At 36.1% G+C, this 24868-nt stretch overlaps 1 protein-coding gene across 2 annotated transcripts in view; it reads right to left on the bottom strand.

The window, feature by feature from the left end:
* The window catches only part of LOC145694563 (ATP-binding cassette sub-family C member 5-like), a 219923-nt gene that overhangs the window by 80060 nt on the left and 114995 nt on the right, over positions 1 to 24868 (bottom strand). Inside the window, exons 1-5 of one of the 2 annotated variants that reach the window (XM_081770895.1) lie at positions 22571 to 22733; positions 19914 to 20036; positions 15101 to 15181; positions 8358 to 8484; positions 3325 to 3501 (exon numbers count right to left, since the gene is read on the bottom strand). In XM_081770895.1, the coding sequence (XP_081627021.1) occupies positions 3325 to 3501; positions 8358 to 8484; positions 15101 to 15181; positions 19914 to 20008 (480 nt within the window). In that variant the 5' untranslated portion in view covers positions 20009 to 20036; positions 22571 to 22733. Of the gene's footprint in view, positions 1 to 3324; positions 3502 to 8357; positions 8485 to 15100; positions 15182 to 19913; positions 20037 to 22570; positions 22734 to 24868 lie in introns of those variants that run through there. The other variant, XM_081770896.1, reaches the window with a different exon arrangement.

Here is a 24868-nt window from a genome sequence, read left to right as displayed (position 1 = left end):
GTGATGATGAGTGATGAATGAAATGGTGGAATGAAGAAAGTGGGAGGAAACGGGAGAACCCCGAGAAAACCCACGCACACGGTGTTTGTCCACCACAAAGTTCACTTGGCGGGGGCTGGGATCGAACCCGGGACCCCAAGCATCAGAGGTGAACGCTCTACCACTGAGCCACCGTGCCCCTTGGTTTAAATAATTTGCACTATGTATTTATATCACATATGGACAGAAATAAGTTTGTTTCGCCTTGGTGTTATTACGCAACGACGGGATTATGCTAAAAGGGATCACATGAGCTTAAAGCGGAATCTAAACCGCTTCTCGGCTTACATGCGAGACAATTTGTCCTTCATTTGAACTTGAAACCGGCACTAATTGGCCACAAATGCGATACGTCTGATGACTCACTCATGAAGAACTCCCGATAAAAATTCGTTGTACTGATCTTTATATACTTCTTCATCTAATCGTCAAGAATCATTTCAGGACAAAAATATAAACATAAGTGAAACTATTATATAGAATTGCATATGAACAATTTCAAAATACTGTAGAGTACAGAGGAACTAATTTAGTCCAAGTTAGTTCAGTACGATTTTTATTAGTCCAAGTTCAAGAAATACAACGGCATATCAGTAAGAAAAGTGAATAAAGATACGAATTATTTAAGTCCACTTTGGCTCTGACCCATTTATACATAAATAGATGCCAAAGATACTTCTGATTTCAATAAATGACTCTCGTGGGGTTTGTATGACCCCCCCCCCAAAAAAAAAAAAAAAAGAAGTACAGAATTTCGATGTATTTTATCAATAGTAAACATTTTTAAAACGAAACAATATTTCGAATATTTCTTTGCAATTGCATAACAACATTAACAAACTATAAACAAATCACAAAATAAACATTCATAAATTTATTTTAAAAAATGCTTCTTTTTTAGTATAATCCCTTTCAGTAATGAATGGGGAATTTACATCTGAATATAATACGAATAATATGCGGGAGTGAAACGTGATAATCCACAAATATGTGTTCATGAAGATTTTCCGAACACTTACACTTTTACGAACATTTTTCGTTTTCTGGTTTAAACCAGTTGTCTTTAAAAAAAAAAAAAAAAAAAAACGCTGGTTTAAACCAGCCAACCCTGCAGCCAAGTGATCAAATTTTTAAGTTACTCCGAAAAAAATCTTAAAGAATTGGTATCAGTCTTCACCATTTCTACTGAATTTCCCATAATATTGCAATATTATTGTTAGAAGTAAAGTTAGAACAGTCTGAGTCGGGCAAGAAGTGTTATAAAAATTGGCACATGCCTTAGCGGAGGCAGGCGAGTGATATTCTGTGCGAATGGACCGAACAAGATTTTGAGAAGTTTCAACGTAATTAGATTGTTACTTTTAAATGATAGTTATCATATGTGAAGGTAATTAGTTATTTCAGTCAAGAGGACTTAGAAAGAAATTCTGCGATTTACGATTATATCCTTTGCGGAATGAAACTAAAATGAAACATCTTTTAGTTTAAGGTTCCATGATGGAAGCATTGGTAGAATGAGAATGTGGAAGGAAACGAGAGTACGACAGAAAACCCATGAACATGATGATGTCCACCACACACTTACATGGCCGGGATCTAACGAGAGACTTCACGTACCAGAGGTAAGCACGCTACCACTGAGCCACCATGCCTCCTTGGAATAAAACGAAAGAAATATGCAATGAAGAGACGTTTAACCAAATAATTGAGTAAACTAGCAATTTGGACAAGTGTTGAGGCATCCTCTCTTTGACTAAGAATAGAGTATAATTTTCAGAATACAATAATTAATATTTTTAATTATTTTATACAGGGAAATTTCAGATGAAAAGAAAGGTAGAAAATTATATAAGCTTCTGTATATTTATTCCAAGTATTTATGTTCTTAAGAGTTAGTATTTTAAGTTTCTAACTTAAACCTATCCAATCCCTAGATTAGAGGAAGTTACAATCTGAAAATGAAGCAGAGACAGCAAACAACTCAGAACCAGGATGTTTGTGTGATCCGCCACTCCAATTACGGAAATTTAAAAGTTTAAATGAAATAGAGGCCCAAAACCGTAATAATGATTTTGTATCATTCTGGAATAAAAGAGAGAAAACCAACGTACTAGGATGTTATTTTTCTTGTAGTTGCTTCCGTCTTGTTTTTTGAAAAAAAAAAAAATACTAACATCTGGCAAGTAAAGGTTCTGACGGGGCAGGGAAAAAAACTTCTTATCAAAATTAGTGTTAAAACAAATTTTGGTAAGTCGATCGCAACTGATTTGGCTGTATTTAACCCTCCGACCCCAATTAAAGTAGATAAGTTATGCTTAATTTGGACTGCAATTTAACCATTTTAAGTTCTGGCTTTTTTTTATAGGTAAATTATAGACTTTCAGGCAAGCATTTACAGCATCCTACAGCAGCTATTTATCCTAGGATCATGCTCTTTCCTTCGGTATAAGTCTCGTTTCAATACTGCGAAAAAGAGGAAATTTTTCAAAACTTCTCCACACAAATCTTTGTTTTCTGATATTATTCACTTATATCTTGGCTACACGATCTCAAAGAAACACGGGTATTATTCTGCACTCGAAAAGATGGTAAGTAATTGTAAAACACTTCCACCTATACTGTCAGAAAAAAAAAATATTGAACTAGAATGTTTTTATAAGATAAAGAGTACAGATGAAGTATAAGATCAAATTTTCATGCTACATCCATCATTTCCCTGTTAAACAAATATAGCTTTCTTGAGTAAGTGTACAAAGGTATGTTGAGTTAGGAAATTTTGGGAGGGGGAGTCTGGATCTGATGCCTTACGCCCGGGGATGCGCCCCTGCATACAAGACCTGCGCAACATTCTTTAGTTTTAATTAATAATACTGAAGAATTCAAACAGGCATGCTGCAACAAAAATATTTAATTTTACTTGTAATAATTTTAAAAATTTAAGTATGTGTTGTTAAGACGATTTGAAAAGAAAAAAAATATAGATAAATTGGGAAATATAATCATATTTGCTAGAACTGTTCATCCTTTTTAGGCACACAATCTTTTAATATGTACTTTTACATAACCAACCCTATTTCGTGTCTAAAGAATGAGCATCAGCAATTGAATTTCTTGTGAAGACTACAGAAGTTAAAACGAGGAAGAATTTTATTACTATTAATATTATTAAAAACAAAACTCAACTTACTGGTTGCATTAAAATAGCTATTAGCGATCTATTCGCTATCACCAGTACGTAAAGTATGTCAAGATTAACAAGAATGATAGGAACACACAGGTACTTACAGGACTGATAAACTGAAAGGTAACTGCCAACACCATTAGCATCATGGCAACTATGCTTCGTGTTCTGCAAAACCGCCATACTGCACGTACCATAGATGGTCGACGTCCTTTCTTATCCAATTCTTCTTCCCAGAATTTGTCGAGACGTCTAGCATTCGGCTCTGCTCTGTCCACAGGCTGTAAGATACGTTACATTCAATATCATTTTGTAATTAAAAACAATTAAGGCAATAAGTAATTTTCTTATGCGTTACCTCATAACTAGAAGAAGAATCCAAAAACACAAACAATATAGAAAGCATAACAACATTTTATCGACATATGGTCGGTAACTTAAACATTATCTTGGTTATCTACGGATCAGCTAATTTTAAAAGTATAATAAATCCAAATTTTAAAAGATAAAGCATATTTTTCATTAAGTCAAAAGTATAATTCCTGGAAAATTAAGTGCCTGTTTAATTTCTAGTCTAACTATTTAACCAAGAATATTATTTTTAAAAACTGAGAATTATACTTATTATTTTAAGTTTTATTTCCAGCAATAATGAAAAGTCAGGCATGGATATTCAAAGTAAAAAATTATTTTCTTACAAAACCTACACTAAAGTTTCAAAATTAAGAATTCAAATAAATTCCCTGTACTACTTTGCTTATCTGCAAGTTACTATACCAACCTTCAATTAGTGATTATTATTATTCCACATTGCCCTTCAACATTATTCAAATTCTCTCTTCCCTCAGTATTTATTCTATTTGGTTAAAAATTACACGTAAGTTGCCAAGTCATACTATCTTTATTTTTACAGATGCATCTAAAAGTCATGGTCTTCCTGTAGGTTCAGCTATTTGTTTACCTCAGAAAACATCAGGAAAAGTACAAACTTCCCTCGTAATCAACACTCTTTGAAGGTGAAGCTTTTGTCATTAGAAAAGCTTTGTTAATGATTTATAAGAAAACGTATCAACTCCTATGTATTTCTTTTGACTTACTGAGTGTTTTAAAATCCTTGAAAACTACGAATTAAATGGGGAAAGAAAATTTCTTGGACAATCATCAATATAAACTCTTTCCTTGAGAAAATTCAAACTAATCATTCTCAGATCTATTTCGCGTGGACTACGGCATGAAGACTAATGTAGATTGCTCTAGTTATGAAGTTCCCCACCTCTGGTTGTTCTATCAAGAAATACCATTTGTATTAATATTACATGTGATTAATTCGATGCCATCATAATCACTTTTAAACGCACACATATACCCAGAAATTTAAGTAATTTAATATTATATCACAATGTCAGTAACGTCAAAGGCTCTTTACTTGAAATTATGGATTCTTCTCCATCATTGGTCCTATCCTATCCCTTTTTACTATTACCATTTACCTCATTTATTTATTTATTTTAATTTTACGTTCTACGTTTATGCTCCTCAAGCTAAAGACAGATGTCTGATAAAATTAAATAATTCTGTACGAATTGGTGGAATGAGATATGGAAGGAAACAGGAGAACCCCGAGAAAGCTCAGGGACACAATGTTGCCCACCAAAAACTTCACTTGGCTTGGGATCGAATCAGGGCAGGGTTGACAAAAACCATAGTTTTTATTAAACAAACCAAAAAACACTTTTTTTTTGTTTAAATAATTTGCTCTATATACTTATATTACATATGGACAGAAATAAGTTTGTTTCGCCTTGGTGTTATTATGCAACAACAGGGTTATGTTGGAAAGGGTAACATGAGCGCAATCCAAACCGCTTCTCGGTTTACATCCAAGAGAAATTGTCCATTTGGACACGAAACCGGGACTAATTGGTCACAAATGCGATGAGTCTGCCGACTCACTCACGAAGGACTCCTGATAAAAATACTTTGTACTGATCTTTACATAGGCCTACTTGTTAATATAATTGTCAAGAGTCATTTCAAAAGGACAAAAAGATAAACAGTTACACAAGTAAAACCATTATACAGAATTATAAATAAGTCGGTTGTAGATAGTTTGATAATGTGGAAACGTCACCTTGAAGTTCATCCGATTTTTTGTTTGTTTAAACCATGTTTTAAAGCACCTTGGTTTAAACCAGTCAACCCTGAATCAGGGACCTCTTATACCAGATTTAAGTGCTTTACCACTGAACCACCGTGTTCCCTTCCTTGTACTTCGTTTCTGTTGATTTCTATTGTCCGCCTCGAAACGTCCTGAGGTTAATTTTGATCTCAATGTATGATAAAATAATAATAATAATAATAATAATAATAATAATAAATTGCAGAAATAATAAAAATGAAAAGGAATGCTATCATGATAATAGCTTGATATTATCCAAGCACAATGATGTCCTTTCAAAGCAAAGAATACGGAATATGACCGAGCTACAAACATACTCACACATAATCTTCAAATGTATTTTATTGTACGTGCAATTTTTGCATTGTGTTTATACCAATTTCTCTTGTAAAATTCCAGACTTCATCCTAACATTTAAAGGAAAATTTTCCAACTTCCATCAAAATATGGAATTTTTTCCTCCTTTCGCTAAAAAATTTCAAAAACCATAATAATGAGTTGAGTTTGTGTGTCCTAATGCAGTATCAAGATTATGAAGGAAGGAATCCACTGTTAGGGGAAATCCAAACCGTTAACAGGGCTTGAATCCGGTGTAGTTGTTGAATGCACAGACCATCATATAAATGATGATCAGCCCTTACAGTTTTTGTCGTAACCCACCACACTATCAAGCCTCCAAGAGGACTAAATCAGATAATCACGCCAGCAGCTTCGGTTAACCATAATAATAAACATTATTAAAAGTCTCACTGTTCACTCATTCATTACACGAAAACCCTTCGTGGCTAAGCGATTAGCGTACGCGCCTTCGGTGTAGAAGACCCGGGTTCGATTCCAGGCTTAAGCTCATGTGATTCGCGTTCCACGTTAATCAGTACGTCCCGTCTCATACAACCTCGCTGCTGAAAGGGATGTTGAACTCAAAATCAACTCAATTCATTAAACGAAAATTATGCTTTTAAAACCTAAGGAGGCGAGGAAAAACTTTGAAATCTAGAGAATTTTAAAATCCTATTCTTCTCTTTTCTCCTCTGCTTCACTACACATTTATATTTATAAATATATGCAATTGATTTATTGTTTTCAAGTGATACAGATCTGTAGATTGATTTCAATTTTTAAACCTTTCACTTTCGATTATAACAATGGGCTTATTCCTACCACTATATAAATATCAATAACTGACTGGCTATGTAACGAAATGAAAACAGTTTTAATTTTACGTCCTTCAGGCTAAAGAAGATGGATGATCAATGGAACTGAATGTTTACGGAATAATTGGTTGAATAATAATGTGGGGGGAAACGGGAGAATCACGAGAAAACCTACAGACACGATATTGTCCATCACAAACTCAAGTGATCTGGGATCGAATCACAGAACCATCGCACCAGAGGAGAGAGCCATAACACTGAGCCACCGTGTCCGCAGTTAATAGTTTTACGATTCATTTACAGTACGAACACTGTATAAAATCAATACTACTGCATTATATATATATAGTTTTTGTCATCCTTCTGTCTTTGTTACAACAGATTTCCCGCAATTTTCAAAAAACACCAAAGGAATTCCTGACTTTCTCAGATTTAATAAAAACCTCTGATTTTCCCACAATTGAACTCATTCGTGGCTAAGCGGTTAGTGTACGGGCCTTTGGCGTGGGAGACCCCGGTTCGATTCTCGGCAAGAGTTCATGTGGTTCAGATTCCATGTTAATCAGTAGGTCCTGTCTCATATCGCCTCGCTGCTAAAAGGGACGTTAAACTCAAAATCAACTCAACTCAATTCTCCCATAATTCCCCACATCAAGGTACTATGCTTTTCACTACTTGGGTTTCAATGACTATTTACCTCCCCCACGAAAAGACTGATTCAGCATCAAATTTCATTTGTGCATGGTTTGGTTTCGGTTTGATGTGTATCACTAGGAGCACGAGTTTTTCGCACTAAGAATTTGAAAATTTAGCGTTTTCATTTTTCATATTTCGCGTTTTGTCGCATTTTCCAAGTGAAGTTTCACATTTTGTAGCTCCTGTGGAAATTATATTCTCTGAAGTTTTAAAAATTGTCCCTTTTATTCATAGATCACCACAAAAATAAGCCATTAATTACTTAAAAACAAAATACACTGAATATTTCACTTGACATTGTAAATTTCACTTATAGAAAATTATATATATATATTTTAATAAAACTAAAGGAAAATTAGTAACTAAAATTATTATGAATAAGAAAGTTTTGCTATCTTTTGAAAAAACATAGGCACAAGTTACATTTAAGCATTAAATATAAGCACGTTACATGTTTCCACATTTTCCTCCTTCATTGTTGTACGTTTGTCACTTATCACTAGTTCATGCCATTAGCTAGCTAATTAAAACGACTCCTCCCCATTCAGCTGCGATGGTGATAGCTAATGCGCAACATGTTCTCTATAGCCGTGTCCGTAATCACCCAAAATGCGCTCTTTATGCCACGTTCTACCGTTTCTTCAGCGGAAAACTGACGTTTTTAAATTAATGAAAATGTAGTTTTAAAATTTCGCGTCATTGCGCGTATTGTTAGAAATTTCGCGCAAAATTACCAATTTCGCGTTTTATAGCGCAACGGAAACCAATGAAAATACACACAAGATATCATAAAACGTTAAGAAACTGAAAATTAAATAATTCTGACGCATTTAGTCTTATCGCGCATTGTGTGCCTCTATGTATCAAATATGACAAAATGGATTCTGATGTATTCTTACTTCTGCTTCATTACCAAGAAAACCCTCAAACAATATGTAATATGAATCCATAATACAATACTAAAGCATTATAGGTTTGTTTTAGAATGCTAACTTCTGAGCTGAAATTCGCATATTTGAACTATAATTATACTAACTGTATGTTGTATGATAAATTAATATCATGTACGTGTTTTCTTTTTATACTAATATATGAAAGACACATATACCTGTAGATCCATTACATCATCTACAGTTAAGCCTTTCCTGTAGGCTTTCCACATTAATTTCGTTAGCCATGATATGAACACAAATGAAACACAACCAGCCTCGTTGCTACGGATTACATCTTTATTCCTAAAGTAGAAACAAACAAGCAATAAATTATTACATTCATAAATACAAATTGTATACAATCACAACCCGCAATATTTCTTAAGTTTATACTTTTATTTCATATGATCTTAACAATACTTGAGAGTATTATACTTATATAAGTTATACATAAGCATTTCAGAATTGGAAGCGAGAAAGATAAGGTTATGGCCTAGTATAATTTGTTAGTATCAAATGTGATAAAATTGGATACTTAACATTTTCACCTACTTCTGTTAGACAGTCAACGAACAAATCACTAAAATTGCGTAACTGTTACAGTACTCTAAGGCATCAAGGTAAAGATCCACTTCCCCTGAAACATTCCGTGTCCAATGTTGTGAAGGCTTACCTTTTGCCTACTTTTCACCCATCTAGAAATCATACCATATCTGAGAATTATTAATTTTGAGAGAAAGAATGTTTGGGAATTATACACTGTAAGGTCCGTTACATAGTCAAGCAGAGCTCCGCGCTACGCGTGTGTGCTTACACAGTCATCCGTAGCTACGCGCTACGCGTCACGTGATTATATACAGGATTTTTCTCAGTTAGTGTTGCGAGTCAACATGAACAAGATCGAAACGACAATAGTGGCATCTTAATATCTCTGTAAGAAGAGCAAATGAACACAGAAAAATAAATGTCTCAAGATTCACCCCTTAGTTTCTTAAAAAAAAAAAAAAAAAAAAAAAAAAAAAGTCTGAAGGGAGCTTTAGTGTCTGTGTATATAGATTTGCAAGAAGACGAGAAGCACTTCAATTATTTCTGTACGTCAATTCAGTTGTTCGATGACCTAATTGAAAAAATTCCATCAAAATAATAATAATGTAGTTTAAATAGGATCCATATGCACGCTCTTAAAATACAACACTTTCCTTTAAAAAAAAAAAAAAAAATCTGGATCAATTTTCATTTTGCTTTTGCTACCATGCACGTTTCTTTTCAGATTTTTAAAGAGAAGTGGCTGCTCGGAGCGCAGAGTTCCGTTTGACTATGTAAACACCCATTTGTTCAATGGTCCTATCCGCCTCGCGTAGCCCTATTAGCCTCCGTGTGGCCATGTACGCACCCATAAGAACCAATGTAACAATCTTGCCACGCGGAGCTCTGCTTGACAATGTAACGGGGCTGAGGAATCCCTTACCCACTGATAAAATATACATTTTTGTATTGCATATGTACGACTTCCTTTACGATGATATGGGCTGCGACTAAAAGGTTTTTAGAATTCGAAAATACTGCGTGTTGAAATTTAGCTTTTCCACGATTTCGGACATCCCTAGCTCTGAAACTATGCACTTTTCCCCATAAGTCAATGCTAACTTTTTCTCTTAGTTTGATGTGAGGAATCACCTCTTACAATTTGTTAGTATAGTTCATTAACAACCTGCATTATGTTTAAAAAAAAAAAAAAAAAAATCTTGCCCATCAATGGGGTTTCCAATGCATTATGCATATATATATATATATATATATATATATATATATATATATATATATATATATATATAGTATGTGGGGGGGAGGTACAAAAGTTTTGCCAAATGAACTAAAATTTAACAAAATATTCCCCTACCGAACAGATGGGTAAGGCAAAAGAGAAATGAGTTCTGAGCAGTAAAAATCTGTACTTAAGATTCCCTGAGTTTTTCAGCTTTTCCATGTTGGTAGGATTCCTGAGGATAAATATGCCGAATATTATTAGCAACAAACGACATACTTCTTACCGCCATATTGAGTAAATTTTATTGTAGCGAAAAAAACTGCCCTTCATTGTCTTCAGCAAATCTCGATTATATCTGAAAATTCACACTGCACTTACTTCCCGTAACAGGTTTGTTAAGTCCAAGCAGCCCGAAATTATTCGGGAACTAAACGTCTCCACTTAATCAAATGTGAAATGTTTGTAGACCTTATGAAGATTAATATGCATGTAAAATATAATGGTGTGCACAGATTTGGTTCTTGAGTTATTTGGTATCAAACTTGGGGTTTGGATGGAAATTTAATTCGAGGAAGAAAGATCTCCACATGCCAAATTTGGTCAAGATCGGATGAGTATCATCGATCACGTACGATATATATACGAGACAGAATCAGAAACTTAAGACTACAAGTCCAATACTTCTGAAGTTTCTACGGGCGAAACATGTAACCGCGGCTGAAATTTACCGGCAACTGGTAGAGGTTTACGGGGAGACTGTAATGTCTCGTTAACATGCTACAGAATCGTGCCAAAAGTATGCGGCTGGTAGAAAGAAACGTCATCGACAAGGAGCGTAGCGGCCTACCCAGCACGACATCAACAGATTTGAATACAGCTCGCGTGGAGGAGCTGATTCATGACCTGTCACTTGTTCCCTCACTTCAAGAAGCACTTAGAAGGCTGTCGCTTCACTTCAGACGGGGAGCTGAAACACACTGTGACAACGTGGCTGAACACGGAAGGAATCTTCAACCTCATCCCACGATGTGACAACTCCTTAACCGATATGGAGTCTACGTCTAAAAATAACCTAATGTATGTACTATGTGTTGGCTGTATTGGTTGTATGAAATAATGTACACATGTTTCACTGCAGGTTTGCCTTTACTTTCTGATCACCCTTTGTAATATCCTTCTGATATTCATTTTTTTTAATGAAAAAAATCAAATGAGGAGTTAGTTTTTTTTATTATTTTTTTTAAATAACCCACGGATGAGAATTCCCATTCAAGCATAAAATTGGACTGATATAAATATCAACTTTGGACATCGTTTTAGTTAAACACAAAGTTTCAGAATTTGCAATAATTTTGGGCTACATCTCACTAACCATACCATACACTATCATATTGAAAGTGTCATAATGAAAAACTTAATGCGAATGTACTTTAATATCAGTTTCACCTTACTAGGTGGCTTGGTTTTCGTACAAAGTCTATTTTCTATTTACAAACAAATTCCTTTTCCTCGAAAACTACGCATGCGATTTTACATTCACCTACATCATTTTTTCCAGCTTAATGAGATCTATAGATTGATATCGCCTTTGTACTTTTTTCTTTCTTAAACCAAAGAGGTGAACTGTAGTAGTAAAAATTCACAGCATTTTGTTGCTGCAAACGAATACTTTTTTTTTTTTTTTTTTTTCAAGGACAGAAACTTACCATTATTCTGAGCCCATGAATCAAAAGTAAAGAATTCCTTAAAAGACACGTATCAGCTGTTGAAACATAAACGCAAGGTTGCCACTGATTTTCTAAATTCATTTTCCCTGACATTTACAGGTTTTCCAGGCAAGATCTAACAATTTCCAGACACACACCTTTCCTCTACATAAGAAAAAGGAAAGCCCTCCACAACATCCACCCACTGCCTTCCTTTCATTCTGTTTATTTTTCGAAAAATATATAAAGTACAAGATACAATATACAAGATTTAAAATTAGGTACACTGTAAAATGTAATTTCCACTTTTTTGTGCCGGCTATTTCAAGATTTTTCTGATTTTCACTGACATTTCCAGGTTTTCCAGGTCAGTGGCAACCCTGTAAACGATTAACTAATAAATACGGTGCTTAAGTCAGTTCATGGTTAGTATTTCATTATTAAATATGCGCTTTGAGAGGTCATTAAGTAACTACATTAACTATTTATTTACTGAAACAGAACATGACAGGTTTATATCCAATTACGACGCTTTTCGAAGATATAACATACAGGGTTTTCATAAACAGGGTGTCTACTGCAATACCAGAAAGTAAATTCATGACTTTTTCATGACTTTTCATGACCTTTTTGTTCAAATTTTCATGACCATGGCGATAAAAATTTACCATTAGTAATAATAAACCCCTACCATCAGTGGTGCATCGGTTAAGATGAAGATCACATTATGTTCTTATTTGTCTAATGTACATAGTGTCGATTAGCTGACAACTAATTTTAAAATGCAAGAGCAATTTAAAAGGCAGTAAACAAATTTTTAATTGCGGTTTAAAAAGACAAAACAAATTATAAAAGAAATTAGTTTTAAAAAAATAGATCATCAAATTTAAAATCTGCAAACTCAAACGAATAATATTATTTGCATACGTCTAAAGGCCCAAAAATACACAATTTACATTTCTTAGAAGTAAAGAAATAGCAGATCAGAAAGTTGGACAGTAAAAAGTTGTTACTATATTACAGAGACTAGAAGATGAAATGGGAAGCAGCTAGGAAGACAGTAAAGTACCAGTTAGCCAGCACTAACTGGTGGGGGAAATTCTCACAATTACTGACCTGATACAACTGTTTCAGTACATGCAGTATGAGGTATAAAAGTATGAAGTATAAAAATATACTCTGAGATTTCAGATTTTCATGACCAGTTGGGTAAATAAAGGACTTTTTCATGGCTTTCATGACCACTAAGCAAAATATATGATTTTTTCATGACTTTCATGACCAGTAGACACCCTGATAAAGTATGGACGGATTTAATTCGCTTATAATTTACATAAAAATGCTCATATTGAAATCAAATAAAGTGCAAACGGTAGCGGAAGGGTTAAATTTTTACCTGTAAGCTGCACCAGCTCAGTTCATTCACCGCCACACCTCCAACTGGGCGCCATTTACGTCCACACATTCGCGTAGGCAGCGCTGGAATCCACTCACAGCGTTCCGCCGTGTTTGATCCGAAATGCCAGCCACAGACGCCCTGATTTTGTCCTTTAAGTTCTCCAAACCACTTGGCTTCTTTGCATAAACTTCCGTTTTCACATGACCCCAAAGCCAGAAGTCGCAGGGGGTAAGGTCGGGTGATTTTGGCGGCCAAGCGGTCGGGCCACCGCGGCCAATCCATCGGTTAGGGAATTTCTCGTCAAGGAACTGTCTCACCTTGATTGCATAGTGAGGGGGTGCCCCGTCCTGTTGGAACACGATGTCGTTCTGTATTCCACGTGCCTCCAGTTCCGGAATGAGGTATTTCTGCAACATATCCAGGTACGAATCTCCATTCACGGTCTCCTCTTCAAAAAAGAACGGTCCAATCAGATGATCATAGGACACAGCGCACCAAACGTTCACTTTAGGGCTATCTCTCTCATATGTCTCAAATTCCTTTGAGTTTTCCGTGCCCCAAACGCGACAATTGTGTCGGTTAACCTTCCCGGAGACATGGAAGGTTGCCTCATCTGAGAACATGATGGCTGAAAGGAGAACGTCACCATGTTCCAACTGCTTGAGCATGACATCACAGAAGTTGAACCGGATGTCCAAATCTTCATCATGCAGATCCTGGACTATCTTGATTTTGTAACCTTTGGCCTTGATCGTCTTCTTGGCTATCTTAAACACGGTTGTCTGTGGAATTCCGAGTTCCATGGACCGTCTAGAAATCGACTTCTGTGGGCTGTTGATGATGCTTTCCCTTACCCTGCTCACTGTTGCAGGCGATGTTGACGGCCTCCCACTTCGAGGACGGTCCAGGACGCTTCCTGTCTCCAAGAACTTAGCATGCCACTTTCGGATTGCACTCTCAGTCGGTGCCGGCTTTTTGAACTCTTTGGTGAACTTGCGACACACCAGAATTGGTGATTTTAGCTCTGCGTACCACAGAACACATTGCGCTTTCTCTTTCACCCACGCCATCTTTGATACGGTAAAAAAATAGTCTTCTCAGAGGAGTTTTTCATTTATTTATTTCTTTAAAAGACACACACACCAATACAGCTTAGAACTTACTTTTAACAGTCAACATTGAAACAACAATGAAAACAACAATGGATGAAATTTGGTAAGAAACTGACCCTTGCCCTCCCTCTGCCTCTCTCAACGTGTTCAGAGTTTCCGCTTATCTAACAGTGTTGCCAACTAAAAATATAATCCTTCCGCTACCGTTTGCACTTTATTTGATTTCATTATGAGCATTTTTATGAAAATTATAAGCAAATTAAATCCGTCCAGACTTTATGAAACCCCTGTATTGACAATTTGACATTTAAACTTCGTAAAGCAGCCAGTATAAATATCTATATTGCTTGACATTTTTATGAATCTATTGTGTGTTGCAGCTATCCTCTATTGACTTACTTAGCAAATTCGTCCTTGCTTGTGTACAATAAAATAAATTATAGTTTTCTAGCGTACTATTTTTAATTTGGCACGTTTATTTGAAAGTTCAAAAGCAGTTCGTTATAATCTAATTTATTATTAAGTATTTTGTATAAAACAATGTCATGTAACACAATGTTGTTCTTTGCTTAAGTGTTATAGTTTAGAAATTCCCGTTTGGTGAACAACAATTTTCAGTTATTGCAAAAATGTGTGTTTGCTTATACACACACTCAGAAATTTGGGCACCTCAGAATTTTTTTCTTTTTTTCAATGAGTTTGGTTTCATGTTTGGATTTTATACAAGCGTCGTGTATTCAAGCTTGGAACAAATCTTTGAAGAATAGCAGGTCTGCAGTTACACAAAATTTATTACAAAGCATTATAATGCACTAGTTTCCCAAAATATAGAGTTTACCTAACGAATTCCTTATAAAACAGAAATGTATATTTTAAGTTTGATCTCGAGTCATTGATGGAAAATACATGAGTACCATTAATATGAAACACTTACTTTGATGCAGGACGAAATGGAATTGCAGTCTTCATAGCATACCCATATTTGTTCCTCCTCTTCCCTTTAGGTGGTAAACCACTGAAACAATATGATCTTAATTAGAAACATAATATCCAATATCTATAGTGCAGTTAATGAAAATTGGGAGTCTGACAGTTGCATGCGCTGTAAATAAACCGAAGGAGAGGGTTATTTGCCAATCACTGCAGTACTTTATCATGCTGTTTCTAGGCAAATAAAGTCACTGATCGCGCTGTTGCCGTTAATTAAATGTTGAATGATCTGTTAAATAATCCAAGTACTATTATTTTTGTTATTTGAAAGTCGTATGTTACGAATCATACTATCATGTTATTAAGATTATAGAATTATGATTTGTTAAGCGTTCTAAGTTCGTCGACAGAGCTGCTGCCTCTATTGTTGAAAAGCCTTAGCCAACAGCGTCTCCTAAAGCACCACGTGATCTGTCCAGCTGTCAGACAACAAGCTTTCCTTAATCGTACTTTCATAACTGAACTCGCGGTTTAGAAATGCATACAATATTAAGCGTACGAATTTCTTTACAGACCAGATAGGACTTATTAAATAAAAAATTATAGAAACACAAGCATACGTACACTCATGTCCAAAATTATTGTCGCAAGTCTATAAATATGTTGTAGGAATATACTTTGATAACGAATTCGCCCAGTATTTGTTACAATGTTAGTATGTGTATAATCGGCAAAGACATGTAAGTCGCAAATTTCATGTAAAAAGAGTAGTAAATAAGAACAATAAAACGAAAATAAAACTTTCCTGTCCATTTAGCAACATTTTATTTTACTCATTATAATTTTCGTATTTATTATAATTCTTTTCCTATGAAATTTACCACAAATATACATTTCCCGATTATACACATAGTATCAGTATTAAAAGTACTATGCAAAAATCATTATCAAATTATATTCTTACAAGAAGACAGTTATAGATATGTGACAATCATCTTGGACATGAGTGTACATATAAAAGATATACATCATAAAGATATACATATACATTAGAATGGAGCTTAACTGTATTATCTTACTACTACTATTATTAGTGTTATTAATCGTAAATTTTAAAACTAGAAAACTTAAATCCAATCTTAACAAAAAAAAAAACTCGAATAGCGTACAATTTTGTGATTACCCATTGAGAGCCTTCGCTAGGGGAGGGGGGAGGAATAATAAATAAATTAAAAAGAGCAAAAATACAATTTTGAGAAGCGATTCCAAGTTTGCATCTTTGCACCAAAAGTGAAAAATATATACATAAGAGTAAATCCATCGACTAACACTCATTGGTTAACTCAACAACGGATCTCCCAAACTATTAGGCGTGAAACCTTTATAGAAATGTTGTTCTTGCACTCTGGGCTGCAGATAAAACAGGGTTTTGAGATTTGCTCATCCTAAAGGTGACATATGAGTAGTGGGGTTGAATGATACTTTGTCCTTCAACAGACTTTTGAAACTACCAAGAATAAAAACCTTGAAATGTTGTACAAATGTTTTCCTTGCACCACAGGCTGTAGATAGGATGGAATTTTGCAAAATGCTATCCCTAGAAGGGTGAAGAGGAGATTTATTTTTTATTTCTTTATTTTTTCTCGTTTAAAAGATCTCCGACAGTACTAAACGTTATACCCTATAATTTTGGGAAAATGTCCTCATTGCATCCTTTGCTTTAAATAAGAACTGCATATCCTAAGTAAGGAATAGCAGGCTTTAAAATTTTTTTCGTGTTCCATTGGCCTTCACACCGTGAGTTGAATGCGACTGGAGATAAGGCGAAGGTCAGTTGTTGGTGTGGGTATATCCAACATACTACCTGATTGTAGCAGTTCAGTTACACCGTGAACTTGAAATGAAAATGAAATGAAATCTTTGAGTTTTACGTCCCACGATTATGCCGGTTAGGCTAAAGGAGACGGTGATTATGAGTAATGAATGAAATGGTGGAATGAAGAAAGTGGGAGGAAACGGGAGAACCCCGAGAAAACCCACGCACACGATGTTTGTCCACCACAAAGTTCACTTGGCGGGGGCGGGGATCGAACCCGGGACCCCAAGCACCAGAGGTGAACGCTCTACCACTGAGCCACCGCGGCCCCCCACCGTGAACTTGACTAAGGACAGAGTGAACATGGGATCTCTGCAGAGCGTCATAAGGGCGTGTACACTGTAGGAGTTCATTCAAACTAGGGTCAGACGCCGCTGCAGCGAGGCGGAAGATATACCAGGCCTTTGGTGAGGGTGTCATGACTCCTGTAAATGCGCCGGGCAGACAGTGCGGCGTGGTTTAACAAGTTTAAGGAAGTAACGAAACACTCGAAGGCGCAACATGAGCTGGAAGACAACACATGTACAAAATGAAGATCTTCAGGCAGCAATTGAGGCGAATAATGGCCAGACATGTCAGGAACTGGGATTACAATTCAGCGTGAGTAGAGAAACTATTCGGCAGCACCTCCATTAACTTGGGAAGTACTACAAGTTGTCATATGGTTTGACACAAGTTGTCGATGGGTCTCACATGATTTGACTCGGGCCAGAAGGTAACGCGAGCAGACACCTGTGATTCTTTGATGTCTCGTCTGAGGAAGGAGCCACTTCTATACAGGGTGTTGACATGTAGTGAGAAGCGGGTCCTGTACGAAGTTCCACGGAGCATCATCATTGGTTAGCATCCATCAAGGTAAAGTTGCATATCAGCATGAATTGTGTATGAATATAAATATTTGATTTCAAGTTATCTGTACTCAGTATGACACAACCGTGTTAGTAGTAAGGTGTTTCTAATTTTCTTTTTCTAGAAGAATGACATTTTCTTTTCAAATATATTGTAATGTACCACGTGCTTGTGTTTATTAACAACTACGCGTGCTCCTGTTTGTAAACAATAACCACATCTATTCACGTTGGAGTACTACACATCACGTTCCGTTACTACAAGAAGCAGACGGTGGATCACCAGCATCATCTACAAGTCACATAAAATGGGAGAAACAGTGCCACCGTCGCCTATATAAGGAACAAGATTCTAGGGCAGGCACCAGTCTTCGATTGATCTTCTCTTCTCTAGCTTGCCTGGAGTTTTAGGAGAAACCCAACCTCAAAGCCTCTAATCTGCTGCGGGACTCTAGGTTTCCCTTCCACCTTGCTTAGGTTGCTCGGAGCTATGTCGAGATCTCAAGCTCAATTCTTTAGACTGCTTCGGGGCTCTGCGACTGTTAACCAGGGTGTCTACTAAAATTCCAAAATGAAATTTCGTGACCTTTTCTTTACCAAATCATAAAATTTTCTAACATTTTGAAGAGCAAATTTGCGTGCGAATTAGGCCGAATTTTCATCCATGCGATAGAAACGTACTTTGCTTGCGATTTGGTAGCGTCTAAAACCGACCATAGACAATTTGGATGGTGAATTTTGACGATTTATATAACAAAATTTTCCAATCTGTACGTACATTTGTGCAGTTTAAAAAAAATAAAATTGTGACCCAAAAGCTAAATTTCGTGACTTTTTCGTGACTTTCATGACCGTTTTCTGATTTCGGGACTTTTTCGTGACTTTCGTGACCGTTTTCTGATTTCGGGACTTTTTCGTGACTTTCGTGACCGATAGACACCCTGCTCTTAACCCGTCCCCCCTGCTTGCTTCGGAGCGTTGGGGTTTCCTACACCACTCTACTTAGCATGCCCGGAGCTCGGTAGAGATTCTGCTTCAAGGCTACAAGGTCTTCAGCTACCTTTTTCTACCTCTCACTAGAGAAAGTTGTATTGCAGTATTTCTGTAAATCCAGTTTTTAATGAGAACCTTATATACCAATTTTCATTTTCCTAACTTGAAAGGTTTCTGACAGACACTTTTTAGCATAAATCTTGACCCTCCCCCACCTAGAATACTCCCTTTAATCAAACTAACATGATAAAAACCCAGTTTACAATAGGTAATTTGTTCGGAAATTTATTTCAAGCGGCTTAGCTTGTTATATATATGCAAACGTTTCAGTTACGGTAAAAAGGGCATGATATATATATTGGAAAAAAATGAAATCTTTGAGCTTTACGTCACACGGTTATGCCGGTTAAGCTAAAGGAGATGTTGATGATGAGAAATGAATGAAACGGTAGAATGAAGAAAGTGGGAGGAAACGGGAGAATCCCGAGGAAACCCACGAACATGGTGTTCGTCCATCACAAAGTTCACTTGGCGCGAGCTGGAATCGAACCAGGGATCACATGCACCAGAGGTGAACGCTCTACCACTGAACCACCGAGGTCTCTATATGATACATATTACCGCAATATGTACAATTCCGAACTAAACATTATGAGTATTAAAATTTACATGGATTCAAGTGTTAATTTTTCTGTACAATATAAAACAATTAAATCAGTACATTGTCAAAATTCTTTGTCCTATAACTGTAATCTGTTCAAACTTGCATTAAGATCCTACCATCAAATGGATAAAGATGCAAGTTTCAGACTTACGCTTGATCAGTGTCTCAGAATAGTCACAAATATTGCATTTTACAGATTTTAAAGCAAAAGAAATCTGATTTAAATCACAGCTTTTAAAAAAGAAATCATTCGATTTAAATCAGTCAATTCTGTTATCTTCCTCTTCAACAAAATGAGTGTGATGCTGATTATAGCTAAAGTCAATTCGGACAACAAATATTACGAAGATTCGCTACATAGCACTTAAGTTATTATATGATACACTTCAAAAGAGAAAGCACACAGAAATTGCAGCATTAAAAACTGAGCCCTTACCCATCGAAGTCGCTATCCTTTCTGTAGTTTCCTTCATGATTAGCCTCTACGTTTAAGTAAATAGACCCATTGGATAGCCACTTGTGAAGAGACATAGTCACTCATTAGTTACACTACTGGAACCTGAAAAGCAAAGAAAAAAAAATAAATAAATACTTATTAGTTCATTGCGGCATCTTAAAAAGAATGAAAGATTATAAATAATTAATTAAAGTGAATTTAAATGTAACTGTTCCGCTTACATACTATGGTGAATCGGTTATTTTTTATGAAATTCGTACAAACTAAACAAGTTTAATTCTAGAAAGCCCATGCTCGCATTTGCTACGTAAAAGAACAGAAGGGGTGGAGTCAAATTTGCACACGCTGGTTTTAAGTAGCTTTCACAATATATTTGTTCAATTTGAGTTAACGTGTTTAACCAAATTTAAAAAAAAAAAAAAAAAAAAAAACTTTTCGAGGAATTGTGCTTTTTATTCGTAAAAACGGGCTAAATACAGTGCATAAAACTGCTTATATATTATAACAAATTTCTTATATTATGCAGAAAAGCAGTATTATAACCAACAGTCGACAAGTTCTATGACAGCTTAAGTGTTTATATAAAGGAGAAAAATAACATTTTTAAAAAGTAATACAAGTTTTAGATCTAGAAAAATAAATTAGAGGAATTTTGGGGAAAACAAAAGATGGGTAGCACCCATGACCAAGGGGGGGGGAGGTCAAATCGGGCCGCACTTGTAATGCAAGGAACATTAACACAAAAAAAAATCCCGAATACATATTAATCCATATAAACTAAATAAAAAAAAAGAACTCGCGGGTAAAATTGACCCCTCGTTGGTTTTTCTAGAGTTAATGTGTTATTTTGACATGTTAAAAGCTGTATCCTGGTACTACTTTAAGTGGAGACATGCTGACGTTAGACATTACGGTGTAATAAGGCAATTAATTACCACTATTGATAGGTGGCAGTTCCATGTGACATTTTGATTTTCAGTTTTACAACAATGTATGTTATTTAGGAACAGGAATTATTACGTTTTGTGGAGAAATACGGATTACTGAAATGAGCGTACAGTATAGTAAATGTAAGAATGCACTGAAAATAAAGAAATGGAGACAGGTTACATATTCAAATGTGAACATCGGGTCGATATTTAAAGAAAGAAGAAAAAAAAATGCACAAGAAGGTAATGTATCAGAGTACTTATTCAAGTCCTCTACGACAAACGAGGCAGTTGTCTATAGTTTCCTGAAGGCAATGTCGATATTGCACAAACTATAAAGGTAAGTAATCGTAAGGAATGTGTTAACGTAACGTAGTGTTTTTAACCACATTCTAGGTTATGCGCGTACCCACCATCGTTGACGCGCCTACTATATACGAACGCATCTTCTCGCTATCGCTTGGTTCACGTCTGCCGCGCTCTTCCCCTGACTTCGTTAGATAGCATTCGTACTTGTTAGTGGTCACCTAGCACAAGTTCGTTTGTGGTTTTCAAACACTGTAGTTTTTATGTCATATTTGCGGACTCATTATTTACACGTAAAACCTCCTAATGTGAATGTGCATCGAGGAATTCTTGGAAAACACTTTCTAAGGTACCGGTAGTGACAGTAAATTTCTTGATAAATGCCAAAATTTTAACTTTTTAAGGCTGGAAATACTTGATCTAACTCTGCGGCACAAAGGTCCAATGTATACGTAGTCAATATAAGGATATTTCCTGGTACAACCTAATAATACGCGTATTATAAAACTAGCTCCTTTGTGGTTAAGCGGTTAGCGTGCACGCCTTCAACATGGGAGACCCGCTTTCGATTCCCTGCGGGAGCTCATGTGATTCGGAATTCATGTTAAGTAAGTCCACGTCTCATATAGCCTCGCTGCTGAAAGGGAGCTAAACTGAAAAATCAAACACGAATTGTTCATAATGGTGTCATGCAAAGTGTTAAATCATGATGATCCGTGACGGTAAAGCAATCTGAATTTTAAGTATCTAGTAACATGAGGAATAAAATGTACGCAACTCCCTGATGTTGGCGTGCCTGCTACTACAGGCACATTTCCGCGCGGGCCCACATGATTAAGCCGTCCTAAAGTGAATATGTACCTAGGAATGCAACTCATCCCATAAGAAACAATTTATAAAGTATTGCACTCAATTGCGTAAATGATACATGCATTTATACGTTTACAATTACCGTGGCTTCTGCATACGACAGAATTACAGTGTCTTCCATTGAGAAACAGTAGCGGTGATACGAGGGTTCGACTTCTCTCTCGCCTTGACGAAATTGCAAATGCATTTCTGACAATGGGAACTGTTTGATTAACGTTACGGCACAGTACGTCAGAGGCTTGAGTTTGATTTCCAGGCGTCGCGTCTCCACTATGAAAATCTGTGCAACAGAGCGTTTACTGCGCGACTTTACGGTCGTTCATTACTCCTACTTTGCCGAGTATCCAGAATCTGGATGTATCTCCATATATAAGATATTCTATGATCTCAGAAAACATTTTCATTACTTAAGCATTCCAAATATTACATATTAAAAAAAAAAAAAAAAAAAAAAATCACAATGCTAAAGTCATAATGTCGACAATTACAGTATTATCACTCAAAGTGTATTTATATTATGTCAATACTTACAATACCCATAAAACCATTCCTACAAACCAATATTCAACCTCTATGCATAATTAATTTCAATAATCTACGGAATTTCTTCCCTTTCTACACTCTTGCTTTGTACCCTCATGTGCGTGTACAACACACAGACCAGCTGATTGACCGGCAATGTTGCAACCAGCAAAAACAGCTAAAAGTCTAAATTGCGGGAGCACAAGGACAAGCATGGGATTGAGCTCTTTTCCGTAACGGTTTGCGTCAATGCAACAGCATGAAGGCAAAGCAGTTATAATTGATGTATGCAAGTTTTTTGTTGTGTTACGCTCCGCAATTCATGGTGCATAGTATAAAGGCCAACATACACTAGCGTATTTTCAGCGCGCATTTTCGGTCCGTAAAATGATGTCGTAAATTTCGGTCCGTAAGTTGTCCCATACACCTAGCGTAAAAATAGGCGCGTAAAAGAAGAAGAAAAAGAAGCGGACATTTTTCGCTCTTCCTCTTGCCTGTTGTTTGAGCACATGGTAGTTTTCCAGTTTACTCAAGTTGCTTGAACAAGATGGATCTGTCTGAGGCCATGGTTTTAAGTGCAGGTGCTATAAACATTGTGTTGTAAAGTAAAAGAATAAAAAGAAAGCATAGAAGAAACAGAAAGATTTGGACCAGGAAATGGATTTTAGTTGGTATTGTAGCATGTTAATAGATAGATAATGCAATAAATAATATACTAATGATTACTGATAATTACACTAATAAATAATCAGCTGGATGAATCACACCGACAAGTTTTGTAGATAACTATACGAACATATTATACACACAACAGCATGTCAAACAATTGCAAGGGTTTTTTTTTTTTTTTTCTCACTGCTCATAGTAGAGAGCACGTTGTTCTCAATATACTATTTCCATTAAACATGATCTGAAATACACTGTTGCAGCAAAGCTTTGTCAAAGTGGTACGTCACAATATGAAATAAACAGACTGCAGGGGCGCCCGAAGAAAATTTTCTAGAGCGGGACCCATCTCCATGGTTGCTATATTATGTCTCGTATTTAATATACATGGTTTGCTATATTAAGTATACATTTTCGTGAACCATCCTGCCCTCCCCTTCGGGCGCCTATGACAGACTGGGAGCCACGCCGAAGAGGATTAAAAATTCACATTTATCTATATTACGTCCAAGCAACTCAATCCATTTGGCCTATTTTTGATACAATCTTAGATCATTGTACTTAGTGATCTGAGATCACTAAATATTTATATAAATCATACTTCGGAGGAGGAGGACACAGGACAGGGAAAAAGTTATATTGAATTTTTTACGAAGGGCCGCGGTGGCTCAGTGGTAGAGCGTTCACCTCTGGTGCTTGGGTTCCTGGGTTCGATCACAGCCCCCTCCAAGTGAACTTTGTGGTGGACAAATACCGTGTGCGTGGGTTTTCTCGAGGTTCTCCCGTTTCCTCCCACTTTCTTCATTCCACCATTTCATTCATTACTCATTATCACCGTCTCCTTTAACCTAACCGGCATAACCGTGGGACGTAAAACTTAAAAATTTCATTTCATTTCATTTTCAATTTTTTACGATGTAGATTGGAAACATTTAAATTTCTAAACAGACACAATGATGATTTAATAAATCTGAACGAGCTTGATGTGTGATTTCCTCTTACCTTCCGAAATAAGCCTATTGTTTGGAACTGCAGTTTACAAAAAATAAGGGAGTAAAGGAGTGTTCCGATAGTTGAATAATTGATTAATTTTTTTGTTATACAATGTTTTAGACTGTTGACTTTGGTCGTTAAAAAGTGGGTTACTGAATGATAAATTCAATTTAAAGAAAATATGATTTATTAATGGTTGCAGCTTTCGTTTTTTTTTTCTTTTTTACAATATTAACGAAGAATATAGTAGTAACAAAAAATGAAATGAAATCTTTAAGTTTTACGTCCCACGCTTATGCCGGTTAGGCTAAAGGAGACGGTGATTATGAGAGATAAGTGAAATGGTGGAATGAAGAAAGTGGGAGGAAACGGGAGAACCCCGAGAAAACACACGAGCACGGTGTTTGTCCACCACAAAGTTCACTTGGCGGAGGCTGGGATCGAACCCGGGACCCCAAGTAAATTATCCCCTCACGGAATACCAATTTTTACTACCTTATCCACAGCTCAAAAATAGACCAGAAAGAGAAAACAAGACTTATACAACTACCTCCAGCCCCATTCTTTATAAATAGTTTGATCCTTGTTACCTCGGCTTTTGTAAGTTGAAGGAATCCTCCCCGTTGCTTCCACCTACCTTTTTTATTT

This window comes from Thermobia domestica, chromosome 9, assembly GCF_964235325.1.
Source record: "Thermobia domestica chromosome 9, izTheDome1.hap1.1, whole genome shotgun sequence".
Classification (NCBI taxonomy): Eukaryota; Metazoa; Arthropoda; class Insecta; order Zygentoma; family Lepismatidae; genus Thermobia; species Thermobia domestica.
The sequence above is the reverse complement of the archived record's forward strand: the minus strand, read 5'-3'. Positions and strand labels throughout refer to the sequence as shown.